We start from the raw sequence: 15567 nt of genomic DNA on the forward strand, positions 1-15567 counted from the left end.
GAGGGACGAATGGAGACGTGTCGTCTTCAGCGATGAGAGTCGCTTCTGCATTGGTGCCAATGATGGTCGTATGCGTGTTTGGCGCCGTGCAGGTGAGCGCCACAATCAGGACTGCATACGACCGAGGCACACAGGGCCAACACCTGGCATCATGGTGTGGGGAGCGATCTCCTACACTGGCCGTACACCTCTGGTGATCGTTGAGGGGACACTGAATAGTGCACGGTGCATCCAAACCGTCATCGAACCCATCGTTCTACCATTCCTAGACCGGCAAGGGAACTTGCTGTTCCAACAGGACAATGCACGTCCGCATGTATCCCGTGCCACCCAACGTGCTCTAGGAGGTGCAAGTCAACTACCCTGGCCAGCAAGATCTCCGGATCTGTCCCCCATTGAGCATGTTTGGGACTGGATGAAGCGTCGTTTCACGAGGTCTGCACGTCCAGCACAAACACTGGTCCAACTGAGGCGCCAGGTGGAAATGGCATGGCAAGCCATTCCACAGGACTACATCCAGCATCTCTACGATCGTCTCCATGGGAGAATAGCAGCCTGCATTGCTGCGAAAGGTGGATATACACTGTACTAGTGCCGACATTGTGCATGCTCTGTTGCCTGTGTCTATGTGTCTGTGGTTCTGTCAGTGTGATCATGTGATGTATCTGACCCCAGGAATGTGTCAATAAAGTTTCCCCTTCCTGGGACAATGAATTCACGGTGTTCTTATTTCAATTTCCAGGAGTGTATTTTAGAGTACCTTGTTACTGGACAATTAAAGGCAAAAAAGAACTTATAATGAGATTCTACCTTGAGGGTACGTTTTCTTTAATTTGTTCACAGAAATGAGATTGGCAATGTCTAAAGTCTTCCTAACATCTCAAAAGGTGAAGTTCTGATCTTGATACAATTTCTGCGATAAACTTGTTGGGCTCTGTGTTAGCTTTATTTGTGTCAAATGTTGCCACAGCCCTGCCCACATACTGCATCACTGTTCAACATACTTCATGTGTCCTATTAGCATTACATATTCTGACTCCACACACTAGAAAAACAGAATTTAATGGAGAAGGATCACACAGATGATCCACAAACTAACTTCTAAGTTTTGTTGGTGGTTTTAGCCTGGCATGACTACTGCTCACGTATCATTTGAACGGGCAGCCACCAACAAACTCTTTTTTTACAGCAACACTCAGTATCGCACTGCAGAGCAAATAATGTAACCTAATGCCAGGGACATGCTTCATCACAAAGCTTACTTGGATGCTTCCTCAAAATGCTGTTGCTTCAAATACCAAAAACAAAAACAGGCTCTCCATCAAGTACTGAACTTTTGTCATACTCCTAAATAAAACTGTAATTACTTGAGGCTTTGCTCCAGTATTTCTCTAAATACATTCAAGAATTATAAAGCTAGTAATAAACTAGTAGTTTAATAAAATAAGGGAAATAAAATGAAATGGAAGTGTCATTTACATTTTCCTTGTTTTCTCATGGTTCATAATCTCTTGATCATTATTTCATAAAAGCCAAAATTTTTGTTTACCATAGCTCTTTAAAAAAATAGAGAAATTGGAATACATAATACAATATGTCACTACAGGTACTTATCTCTATCATTCTTTTACAATTTCCATTCAGTTCAGTGCACTTGTTACACAGTTATGTGAGTTTGTGTAGAACTCTGTTGGAGCCACATGGAGGGACTGGCAAACATCATGTGCAGCATTATGTTTTTACGAGACATTTTCTGCATATGCAATTCTTGATAAAGTGAAATGACTGATTATTGAGAGACAATTTTGTACATTAGAAAATTAAAACTAAACTCAGTGATCAGTCCATGGAGACCACATGATGCTGACCAGTCACCACCTAATCATCTGCCATGTGGCATCATGCAGATGCGGTATGGACAGAAATGGGGTCAACACACTGCTCTCCCAACTATAGTCAACTTTCAGATTTCAGATCTTGGAGCCACTACTTCTCATTCAAGTAGTTCCTTAACTGGCATCGTGAGGCTGAGTGCACTATGTTATAGTCCTCCCACTAAGGAAAAATCCCTGGCAGTACCAGAAATTGAATCCAGGTGTTCCACATAATAACATGCCTTATGACATGCTTCTTTTGTTCCTGCATGAGATCATTGTAGTCCAGAGCTCTTCTTCTCAGGAATTCACAGCGTTCCCAAGCTATGATGGCAAAGTGTAAATGACTTCTCCAGCATGACTAAAGATGCTCACTCATCATCATGTCTTGTTGATGGACAGTGTTCACATTTCTCCTTTCATATCTGCACATAAATTAAAAAAGAAACATGTACACAGTAGACATTACTCTCTGTACTACTAACAAAAATCAAATGTCTCCATGAAAATCTTTTGTCACTATAGTAGAAGGAAGTGAGACATGTTGCTATCATAAAAAACCGTACCACTGTAGGGTGAGAGTCAGAATTGCTTGCCACTTGGCTTGGAGGTGGCTATACATTAGAAAGGATGAAAAAAGATTTTTCAGTTATACTAACCAGTTTGTCTTCTTGCAAAATGAATGAATGGTAATACATTTCATGGTATCCAGATCTAGAGAACCACTTTTGGCATTAATACTGTTTTCCATGGTCAGGCCACCCCTGTACTGTCTTCTTGTCTACCATTTTGAAATGACAGTCTGAATTCACAGAGTGAAATTCTTTTATGCATCTCACTCACACACAAGTCAGCTGAGACCACCTATTTATTACATGGGACAAATTCAGGTGCAACCATATGTGCAGTGGGAGCAAATTATTGATCACAGTATTCAGTACAAACTCCTTTCAGCACTTTAACAGAATGTTAATAGTCCACAGATAATGTTACAATTTTACATCTTAATGTGTCATATATTTCATATTTGTCTATTATACATACAGGGTTAAACATTGTCATCTTTTTCAGGTTTACCTTATTATGTCTGTACCACCTGGAGTCTTTGAAAGTGGTCTTGCAATACCTGGAATCCACTGGTTTCACCAAAAACATAATAGGAAATATATTGTAATGGTTCGAGAATTCCGTGATATCATAATGGGTCAGTTTGCAGGTCACCATCATACAGATACGTTCAGAGTTTTTTACAACAAAAATGGTATGTTTCTATGTTATAGCATGATTTTTACAACATTTTTGTTTGTTATATGACTCCTGTGATTGCATTTGCCACTTAGTACCATATGTCAAGAGGTTCATAACAAAATAAATTGCTGTATTTAGAGAAATAATTACATTCATCTACCAAGGATATGGACATGCTCAATAGTAACACTATTCAAAACATAACAATGCCTACTTACCAGCTGTTTCTATTGAACAAATTCTGTATCAGGTTCAGAGAATTGTGCAAACCCAACTGATGACTGCTGTATATGCCATCTTACATCATAAATAGATGTTTGAATCCTAATTTTTGCACACCTCTCTCCTGACCATGAATGCCGGCCTTAATTTTTATGATACTGACTGTATCTTGTTCCAGTCCTCCCCTGTGGAAAAGTTTTTGACCATACCTGGGATCAAACACATTCATTGTGTAGCAGTTAAGTCCACTGCCCCTTTCATAAAGATATACATTACACAACAGCAAGTAAACTACATTAACGGCATAAACAAAAAAGTAGCATCTCCTTTTAATCTACTGAGTGAAAAATTCGTAAATACGTTTATGCAGTTTAGCACTAATCTTGCAAAGAAAAAAAATCATATTATATCAATAAAGAAACTGCACAATTCTCCATAAGTAACTACAAATTGAAGAAGATTTTGAAGCCAGTGGCTGCTTCTTCTTACAGAAGGACTGAAGGGAAAGAAAGAGGGATGAAGATGAAGGACTGATAAGATTTAGGAACTTGAGGGAGTTATGGAAAAGTCATCAACTTTTCTGTCAAAAGAAGGAGCCACTGGCTCCAAAAGCTTCTGCATTTCCATATACTTTATATGTGTTTTCTCCCAACAGCTCTTGGTGAATAGATTTTTACCCATTTAATTATTTTTTATTTTCAAACTTTTATCATTTTTGTTGGTATATAATTTGAAGCAGTTGTATTTAAAATGACAAAATCTAGCAAAGGCATGGAACATAGTATATCACACAATTAAAACATGAACAAAATCAAGCAATGGAAAATCCATGATGGAATAATGACAATAATATGAAAATGATAGATTGCTACTCACCATACAGGGGAGATGCTGATACAGACAGGTACAACAAAGAAACTGCTAAACAACTAAACTTTCAGACAGAAGGTCTTCTTGTGACCTAGACAACACACACACACACACACACACACACACACACACACACACACACACGACCATTGTCTCTGGGTTTAGTGATCAGACTGCAAGCAACAGTGCATGATGGGAGAATCAGTCTGGTGGCGGGGGTAAGGAGGTGGCTGGGGCATGGATAGCAGGATGGGGTGGGGGACAGTAAAGTGCTGCTTGTGGGAGCATACAGGGGCGAGGTGGAGAGAGGGTAGAGCACCTATGTGCAGTTCGGAGGTAGACAGTGGCTAGGGGAGGGGGAGGGGATAAGTGGAAAAGGAGAGCATTAAAATGACTGGGTGTGTTGGTGTAAGGCTGTGTAGCACCAGAGAGGGCACAGGGAAATGTATAGGTGTATGAAGGACAGCAACTAATGAATGTTGAGGTCAGGGGGTTATGGGAACATAAGATATATTGCAGTGAGAGTTCCCACCTGTGCAATTCAGAAGAGCTGGTGTTGGTAGCAAGGATCCAGATGGCACAGGCTGTGAAGCAGTCATTAAAGTGAAGAATATTGTATTGGGCAGCATATTCAGCAACTGGGTAGTCCAAGTGTTTTTAGGCACAGTTTGTCAGTGGCAATTCATGGGGACACACAACTTGTTGGTTGTCATGCTCACCTAGAATGCAGCTTAGTTTGTGGATCAATGACTGCTCTTACAGATATCCCTGCCTTTGATTGAATAGGTGATGCTTGTGACTGGACTGGAGTAGTTGGTGATGGGAGGATGTAGGGGTCAGGTCTCGCATCAAGTTCTATTACAGGGATATGAGCCAGGAGCAGAATAGGGATGGGCAAGGATATTGTGTAAGTTCGGAGGGGGGCTGAATATCACTTTGGGAGGGGTGGGAAGGATAATGGGTAGGACATTCTTCATTTAAGGGCATGATGGGAGGTGGCATTAAAAATTATGAAACAGGTTTGAGTTTTCTAACATCATCAATGCTAACAATTGGAAACAGCAGTTGTGAAGATAATTTTTATTGTTATTTAGCTTATAACACACAAATGTGAAGAATAATATTCCTCACATTTGCATGCTGTTTTCTAAATAATGATAAAAATTTGATAAAGTAATGTCCATGAAGAATGTAACTACCTCAAGCAGCAATACAACACTTGCAGAAGTAACACAGGAACCAATTACAATACAATTGCCCACATGTTAACATCAAAGTACAGTTGTATAAATATCACATAAAAGTGGTACATACCAGCAGATAAAGTTAACATATTTCAGCTGTTATTTGGCATAGCCCTTCTTTGGACTATACAAGTAGTAATATGAACTACTTTGTGTTCTTGGATATTGGTATGTACATAATTACTTTTTGTATTACATTAGAGAAGTACATTATATATAAATACACTCCTGGAAACTGAAATAAGAACACCGTGAATTCATTGTCCCAGGAAGGGGAAACTTTATTGACACATTCCTGGGGTCAGATACATCACATGATCACACTGACAGAACCACAGGCACATAGACACAGGCAACAGAGCATGCACAATGTCGGCACTAGTACAGTGTATATCCACCTTTCGCAGCAATGCAGGCTGCTATGCTCCCATGGAGATGATCGTAGAGATGCTGGATGTAGTCCTGTGGAATGGCTTGCCATGCCATTTCCACCTGGCACCTCAGTTCGACCAGCGTTCGTGCTGGACGTGCAGACCGCATGAGACGACGCTTCATCCAGTCCCAAACATGCTCAATGGGGGACAGATCCGGAGATCTTGCTGGCCAGGGTAGTTGACTTGCACCTCCTAGAGCACGTTGGGTGGCACGGGATACATGCGGACGTGCATTGTCCTGTTGGAACAGCAAGTTCCCTTGCCGGTCTAGGAATGGTAGAACGATGGGTTCGATGACGGTTTGGATGTACCGTGCACTATTCAATGTCCCCGCGACGATCACCAGAGGTGTACGGCCAGTGTAGGAGATCGCTCCCCACACCATGATGCTGGGTGTTGGCCCTGTGTGCCTCGGTCATATGCAGTCCTGATTGTGGCGCTCACCTGCACGGCGCCAAACACGCATACAACCATCATTGGCACCAAGGCAGAAGCGACTCTCATCGCTGAAGACGACACGTCTCCATTTGTCCCTCCATTCACGCCTGTCGCGACACCACTGGAGGCGGGCTGCACGATGTTGGGGCGTGAGCGGAAGACGGCCTAACGGTGTGCGGGACCGTAGCCCAGCTTCATGGAGACGGTTGCGAATGGTCCTCGCCGATACCCCAGGAGCAACAGTGTCCCTAATTTGCTGGGAAGTGGCGGTGCGGTCCCCTACGGCACTGCGTAGGGTCCTACGGTCTTAGCGTTCATCCGTGCGTCGCTGCGGTCCGGTCCCAGGTCGACAGGCACGTGCACCTTCCGCCGACCACTGGCGACAACATCGATGTACTGTGGAGACCTCACGCCCCACGTGTTGAGCAATTCGGCGGTACGTCCACCCGGCCTCCCGCATGCCCACTATACGCCCTCGCTCAAAGTCCGTCAACTGCACATACGGTTCACGTCCACGCTGTCGCGGCATGCTACCAGTGTTAATGACTGCGATGGAGCTCCGTATGCCACGGCAAACTGGCTGACACTGACGGCAGCAGTGCACAAATGCTGCGCAGCTAGCGCCATTTGACGGCCAACACTGCGGTTCCTGGTGTGTCCGCTGTGCCGTGCGTGTGATCATTGCTTGTACAGCCCTCTCGCAGTGTCCGGAGCAAGTATGGTGGGTCTGACACACCGGTGTCAATATGTTCTTTTTTCCATTTCCAAGAGTGTATTTCTAGGAACATTACACATATATTGGTTTCTAGTAAATTTAATGTTAGCAGTTAGAAGAGGATTAAGGCCACAGTTTTAAATATACCTTTATGAACTTTAGTCACTGATGTGAGATAGCTTTAAACAGCAGCCTCAGTGCAATTTGAATTCTGGACATGTGTAGGCCAAAGCTGATATGTGTTGCCATTATCTGTAGGTAAGTACACCCAATTATATTTAAAAGTCTTACAATTGTACTTTTCTGTTAACATATATCTGATTGTATTTCAATTGGGTCCCGTATTACCTCAAGCACTGAAGAAGTTCCCTTAATGACTGAAATCTAGATATGCTACAATAAACACAAGCTGTGTTTCATTGCTGAAATTCCTTTCACCAACTGAAATAAGTACAGTTACTAAGCACTTCCACGTTCCAGATGGAGTAAAATTTAAGAAAAGAAAAACTTCCTCTCCAAGTGTTAGACTGTTACCCATTGAAGACATTCATCCACAACATAATGAAGGTTTTTTTGGTCTCATGATCATAAGATGAAAGCATCACCTACTGCAGTGATATGAGAACACACATTAGCATCAAAGATGTCATTTCTCAATAGCTTCACATGGCGTTTTGTGTTTTTATCTTGAGATATGCAACAGCACATATATTCTACCTCATCTGAACAGACCACTTTTGTGTATATTTTTGAGTGATAATGGATTTCAGCTTTTTTATACATCAGAACACCTTTCCTGTTATTTTGAAAGGTGAACTAGGCCTCATCTTTGAGGTAGCATATAAATTGAGAAAGATCCCCCATGTGACATAATAGTGAACAGGACACAAATTGGTGTTAATCTTGCATATTAGATATCTTCTTGCAATGACACAGAGCTCCTGTGGTTACAACAAGAACAGATAGAGCTACAGTCTTATTCTTTTGAGTTCATTATCAGCATCAGCATCATTTCTTAACTACAGTAAGCTGAATGCAACTGTAGAGAATTCTTCTCCAACATTTCTTGTGCTTCCAGAATTGTTGCTTGCATATCTAAGGCCAGCAGACACTTCAGATTTGGAGGTACATGAGGATCTACTTCTTCCAGATGTCACAGTGCCTTCCTCTTGACCTCTCCTCTGGAACATTTCAGTCAAAGTTAACCTGAGGGGTCCTTTGGGCTGCCGTCCACATCCCATGCTCACATCATCACAATTGTCACACTTCAAGGGACTATTGCTGATAATGATGTCTTGGGTCCACCTGGGATTCTGGTTGTAAGCGAGGGCCCACATGGTAATAGGGCTATGATCATGGGCAGTATTTCACTGAGACTGATGTAGCAGGTCAAAGAAGATGTGGGATCTCCATCTGCATAAAATTTTGACTGGACTATCTCTTTTTACAGGGCTGGGCTGGTAGGTTTCAAGGAAGTTTGTGAGTGCTCCCTCTGAATTGGACATCATTATCATCTTGCAGATCTGTGTTCTGATGGTCCTGACTCTATGATCACCTTCAGAATTTGATACTCGATGGAACAGGGCAGTAGACAGTTGCTCAATACTATCATATTTCCAGTAATCCTGAAATACAGAACTGTTGAATTTAGGGCTGCTGCCAGAAAGCATGGTGGAAGGTATCACCTATATTGCTAATGTAATGGTGAGGGACAAGTGGTAATTTCTGCTGTGATAGCCATCCGTACCACATACGGAAAGTTTGCTCCTCAGAATAGCCCAGCAAAATCAATATGTAATTATTGCCAGAGATGGCCAGAGTGGAGCCAAGGATTGAAACTTTTTGCTGAAACTGATTGGCATTCAGGGTTATTTGTGCCTCACAATAAGTCGCCATAATTTGCATTAAACTGATGTTCTAATGAAAAATATGTGCACTGAGCTGGGTTTGCACCCTTAGGCAGAAGCTCTGGTCAGCCCTGCTTTAGAGCAGATGACACCATGTAGAGTAGCAGACTGTAGTCTGTTTCTGTTGCTTGATGGCGTGCCACTGATTTCCACATAAAGCAAAACACAGCCCCTCATGTGTGTTACATTTTTCATCTGGGATGCACGTTGAGGGATAGTGTGTTCACATTTGAGTGCTGCATGATGTGGCTGTAATGGATCTCATAGTTACAATTACTGAAGAACAATACTCAGCAATGCAGTCACTGTGCCGTCTTATCAGGAAGTTTTAAGTGGGGATCAGATAATGAAACAAGGGTCTTGTGATTGGTAATCAGGTGAAACTTAGTATCTTTGAGATAGATGTGAAATATCTTCATGCGGTATATAATAGTGTTTCAGACACTAATACAATGGACTGTTCTGTGTCATCAGCATATTTGTGGAGCATCAATGCACAAATGCCACAGTCTTAGGCATCAATGGCTAGTGCTAAGTGTTTGCAAGGGTTGAACATCTCTAAACAAGGGGTCAGCCTATGTCATTTTTTAACTTGCAGAAAAGCTTTCTTACTTGCCTCTGACCATGCAAATTTAACTCCTTTTTCATACAACTGATTAAGTGGGTAGGAAATTTGGACTGGATTGGGAATGAATGTCACGTAGTAAGTAACTTTATCCAGGAGCAACTGATCTTCTTCGAAAATTAACACGACCGGGAATACCTGGGGTGAGTTGCTGAAGGTATCTGTGGAATATTGAGTGAACACTTGTGACCCGATGTAGCAATCCATTATAGCAATACATGCCAAATGGCGTGTTATTCACTACAATTTGTTTTGCCTGATCACCCAAAGGTAATTGAAAACTGCCATCAGTGAGATCTATTTTTGAAAGTAACAGCTATAGCCAATTTTTCAGACAGTTACCATGGCCTAGGAATTGGCTAGAGATTTATATTAGCATGATAATTAATAATGGACTTAAAATCACTGCAAATTGTAATTGATCAATTTTGCTTATTTACTACTATCATGAGCATTTCCCACTGGCTAGATGATACGTGGGAATATTACTCCCCTAGTCTGCAATCTATCTAGTTCTGCTTTATCTTAATCATGCCTGTAGAAATGCACTATACTTGCTCTACAAAACTTACACACTGCTGATTGCTGTAAGGATATTTGGGCATGCCACCCTGTTACACAACCAAATATAGGTCCAAGCAGTTGTGTATATTGTGAACAAGATCTACTAAGTTCTTTAGATGGAATCACAGCCAAAACTAAATTCACTTGGTCTTGAATTTAGAAACCAAGAAGTGCAAAAGTGTCGAAGCCTAAAATGTTAGTTGTCCTAGAGGTTACTACAAGCAGGTTTAGATACCAATTTACATTTTTATACTTAACTTGGCCTTCAGTCTGACCCTACAACTGGTCTGACTCTCCAGTCTCCACTCTGCGCTGAGGATTCCACAGCTGTGGAGAGCTGGTGAGCTGACACACATCCACATTCATCAAAGACACACCCATGCCTGAGCGCAACTGGAATTCTGCCATTGATCCATTAATTTCCAGCTGGAGATGAGCTTCTACATCTTGTCTGCTGCTGTTATTGGCATCAGCATGAAAATGCACTGGGTGCTAGTAGCTGTTGTCATTACCCACTGAACAAGGCAGACGTTTACTAGATGCCCAGTTTGAAAGCATGGAAAATAGATGACATCATTGAATGTGCAATGAGGTTATTGATGCCTTGATCCACAATCTAGACATGATTCAATTGTACTATCCTCCCTGGTACTTTTAAATAACAGCTCAGAGAAAGCTTTTGAATGAGCTTCTGATGCTTTGTAACATGCTGATGGCAATGCGCCTCTGTTTGTGTTCATCTACCAGCGATGATGGCAATGGATTGCTAACTACTTAATCACCCTTTTCCAGGCTTATGGACAGTCTGGTGCTCAGTAAATTGGATTATGAAGCTGACTTGTTGTCATGAGTTGACCATAGAACACAATAGAGCTACTACTACAGAGAAAGTCGAACCCAGCAGTACTGTTAAACACAAGTTACACTGATACTCTTACCTTGTGAGCTTTGGAATTTTCAGCATATCACTCACTGTTGCATCAGATGACTTCCCTTCTCCTTAACATTATGGATTAGGGATTCCACATATAATAGGCACCACACTATTCATGGGAAAAATCACACTCACATGCTAAGCCTTCTAAGTCAGCAGCTTATACTGTGTATGTCTGAGTACATTGCTTAACACATTAAATTTTGATGTAATTGTGTGTGGGTCTGGCGATGCTAATAGTCATTCAGGAAACCACAGAATCCAGAAAATCTCAAACTACTGCAGTCAGAGAGTGGGCATAGCTTTCACTTCATGCAATTTATGACTACAAGACAGTATGAGTACACTGTCTTGTTCAGGATTTGCCTTGCAGTGAAGAACAAAACAATATAAACTGACCTCACAACCCTTGTTTGCCTTGGTGAAGCAGACAAATGACTGAGAGGGAAGCGATTATGGTGCAGCTGCAGGTGCACACTGTTCTTGGTTTTGTGATAGTTGTAATAGCAATTTCTGTAGTTACTGGAATTCCCACTGCTTTTCTTGCTGTTGCTGGTGTTCCTGTTGGAATTCCCACTGTTTTTATTGCTGTTGCTTCTGCTATTCTTATTGCTCACCTGATACTTTATAAACTCATGACCCATGCTTCATAATGAATAGTTACACAATGAGAAAATCCTCAAGCATCACTTTTCAGTTCTACTGTGCATAGGTAGAACACAGTTCATGATTGCTCATACTGACACTGATGTGAAGACTTGTGGATAAAATAGGCAGTTCCTGTGACTGGATGATTGCAGAGTTCATGAAGTGAACTGTTACACAGAAGCAAAGTGCAGAATGTAGAGAGGATCATCATAAACATGCACAAAACAGTTCAGTGAGTGATACAAATAAAAGATATAGACACAGATAAGGTCAATCACTTTACTATGAAATGACTTGTATGAAAGTCTTTGGTGAACAGTGAGAACTGTCAAACAAGAACGTAGCATTTTGTATCCAGGGCACCAGTAATTAAAATATTCCACATCCTTATTCAACTTGTCAGACAAGCAATGGACAAGCCAATGTGACATTCTCACAGTAGCGCAGTGCCCTCCGCAGAAGCAAGCAGCAGCCATCTTACAAACTGCGGATATGTCTGACCTTTCTCCACTCAGATTGTGTGGGGAATCTGAATCATTGTCAGATACTAAATTAACCAACCATCTACCGTTTCAGTTTTTCTGCCTTTAAACTGACAGCTTCTCTTCTACTGAAGTTGGGTCTCCCTGTGTGTTTACTTGATACAGTTCTCATCCCTGACAGTTCTATATATTCTTACTCCATGGACTGTCTCTTCAGATCTTTGTATCTGACTCTTGTTGATCATGTACTACACCTACCATATTTGTCACAATCATCTTCAGAGGGTCTCATTTTTTAACTATTGATCATGTTCTTCTCTTGGTAACATCTCCCCTGGTTTTTTGTTTGTGCTTCATTCAGTAAATCACCTAGTTTTTATTATGAGCTTCTTGTGTTGCAACAGCTTTTCTGTACGACGTTTAACCCTAAAAGTCTGTGATTTCCATCTAAATCTTCACTTGACATGACCATGAAAACATTTGTGGTCTTCCACAGCTTTGAATTTGTCAGTAAGTAATCCATTACAGTGCCAGTTTTATCATCACGGCTGCATCTTGTTATCTTATGAGACAATTTTCTTTAAACTCCTGTTGCCCACCATCAAGTTGTTTCTCACACACAGACACAGTAGATGTTCATCATGTGTGTCTTAACTTCCCAGCCTATAATGATCCAACAGGAATACATCTATAGTTGATGTGGCATAAGAAGATCCCTGACAGATCATAGTGCCGTTGCCAGCTTTCAGCTCCCAAGTGTTAATGGTTGAAACTGAAAAAAAAGCTATCTATAGAGCTGTGACAACACTGAGGCATTACTGTAGAGATGTTTACAAAATTGTGTTATCTTATTGGCTAAGGCAGGCTTGGGAAGCTGCTGCACCCAGAACACTGCAACTCTCATGGATCAATTTATGCTGACTCAACTATAGTAAAGCACTGCAGTGTTCAAACTAATGTCTGAGTTGGGGACAGCTCTGTTTTAGATGCTTACATAATATCAAACATGAAAAATTTATTCACAAAACTGTATCTTCACATATATACAATTAGAGTTGGCATTATATAATACAACCGGTACACTTAAATATTCATCAATATGGTTAAAGTTGTGATGCTGTAAATATGATGTAAAACGTTTTCCAGGTTTCTGCCTCAATAACTACTGTGTCATGTTTGGGAAGTTAACTTCATACAAGTTTAATTCCCTTGTGGAAACTACTTTTATGACACCAAAATGTGTTGGCATGGGTAAGGATTAGAAAATGTAGCCATATTGTATGAACAACAGAAAAGTTACTATTTATCTACTTATAAAGCTTTGTATTGATCTGACTGCCTCCTTTTTGCCCTAGCCAGCCATCGCAGCTCATATGACAATGAATTTCTCCAACCGAGTTGGCTACTCCAGTGGTCTTCTTTCTTCCTCATTTCTATGAACTGTTGTCCCATTTACAAACATGCTGTTACCTGCTGTATACAGACATCACAACTGAATTACTAAACTGTTGGTTTGAATATGCAAGCAGTTTTGTACAACTCACCTACCTCAAAATGCACTTAGTTTGTATGTCAATTGCTTAACATTGTCCCAAAAGTAATATTATTTTTGTGATTTTTTACCTAATTTGTGGAACCAGTGATCACTTAAATTAATGTCTGCTTAATATGAAGAAGTTGATAGACATATGAGTGAAACTTAATTTCATGCATTTGTACAAATTATGTAGCCAAATGATTCCAATACAAAGGGAACAATTAGAAATAGGGAGCTAATCACATATAAATTAAGAGGGGGAGGGGGGGGAGTTCCTTTAAGAGATTTCTTATGCAGGCTATATTACATAGCACAATTAATAGAATAACTTGTTTTCATAGTTATACTTCTAGGTAGGTGTAATTTATCTGCTACTGCTTGCTTAGCTTTTACTCATACTTGGGTATTATTAATGGAAAAAAATGTTAGTAAGTAGCTAATGTGCTGTGAAGTGAATGTGAAAATGCCAGGGTCTTTCCTGACACATCTGCTGAATGTCCAGTGCTGCAAACTAAATATTTTATTGATTTCAGTTGCATTATAATCATGATTATTCTGTAGAGGAACAAAAAATTAAAGCAAGTCAACACAACAGAGACACTTCTAAGTGCAAACAAAACATACTGAGATTCATTTCCTATTTAGCTTATCTATTTTGTGCTCATTGTCTACTCAGGCACATAGTAAACAGAAGCTATCTCATATGCCAAAAGAGAAAATTGGATGGCGAAAATGAGCTGCTCAGTGATTAAAGAGTGGTGTAGTTTGGAACTCTGTGTTAAGTGAAATACCACAGGAGAGATTGAAAGAGAATTTTTTATTTTTATCTAGTCAGGATCTCCCTAGTTACTACTAAACAATCATTTTAAGTGACTTCCCAACTTAATCCGCCACTTTATAACCTTCTATATTACCACATGTAACACACTGGCACTTCTGCTGCTGTTATCACAATACTCCAAGAGGTTCCAATGTGAGCCATCACTATTCAACTCTGTGGTGCCAGGCAGCATGGAACCAGCCATCAGGCAGTGAATGTTCAAATGTTAGAGGACAGCACTGCATTGCGGCCTGTGTGCACCATCTATGATCAGTAGCAATATGTGTTGTGATGCATCTTCAGTAGACGGCAACTTCTATGTTCATAAATATAGTTTCTAGTCCTTCTTCATTCATGCTGCAGCAACTCATTACCATGTTGTGGCATTGTTTAATTGAGCCAACCATCCTCCCCATCAAGCCACTCTTGGCACTATGAACTTCCATATGATACCTTGTTGCACAATGAACTGATGTCTCTTGTCAGCAGAGATATGTCTGTTAGCTAGTGGAAAGTTTAGATGTTTTCATTATACATAATATGTGGGATACCACACTGAAATATACACCTCTGGAAGTCTGGTAAGAAGTGATCTTTTGTGGAATTGTTTATTAGTTACAAATATACTGCCCTAATTGCAGCACAGCTGATTAATAGAATATAACACTTATTTGTAGTGATGCCTGATTTTGAGAGCAGGGGCCCTACAAAATCAATTCCAAAAACTTCAAATATTTGTGAACTTTCTCTTTATCAGCTGGTAGTGGCACTTCTATCAGTTGGCCAGTGATGTAATTTGCAATTTTGTAGGGAAGACAATTATGTAGGGCCATTTTGATCACACAGTGTGTATTAATGCCCTGAAGGATACTTTTAATTGTAAAAGAAACACTCATACTCCAAGATGGAGTAGACTGATATGTGTGTACATGATCAGAAGTTTGGTAAAGTGATGGATTCCTTCTAGAATAATGGAATGATGTTCTTCAATAGATGCAGCAGCAT

At 40.7% G+C, this 15567-nt stretch overlaps 1 protein-coding gene across 1 annotated transcript in view; it reads left to right on the forward strand.

The window, feature by feature from the left end:
- Nucleotides 1-15352, forward strand: part of LOC126285075 (acid sphingomyelinase-like phosphodiesterase 3b) — a 39042-nt gene extending 23690 nt beyond the window's left edge. The window contains exons 3-4 of the mRNA XM_049984398.1: nucleotides 2946-3135; nucleotides 15240-15352. Coding sequence (XP_049840355.1) covers nucleotides 2946-3135; nucleotides 15240-15352 — 303 coding nt within the window. The remainder of the gene's footprint in view (nucleotides 1-2945; nucleotides 3136-15239) is intronic.
- Nucleotides 15353-15567: the final 215 nt, after the last annotated feature.

The sequence above is a fragment of the Schistocerca gregaria genome, chromosome 8 (assembly GCF_023897955.1).
Source record: "Schistocerca gregaria isolate iqSchGreg1 chromosome 8, iqSchGreg1.2, whole genome shotgun sequence".
Lineage (NCBI taxonomy): Eukaryota > Metazoa > Arthropoda > Insecta > Orthoptera > Acrididae > Schistocerca > Schistocerca gregaria.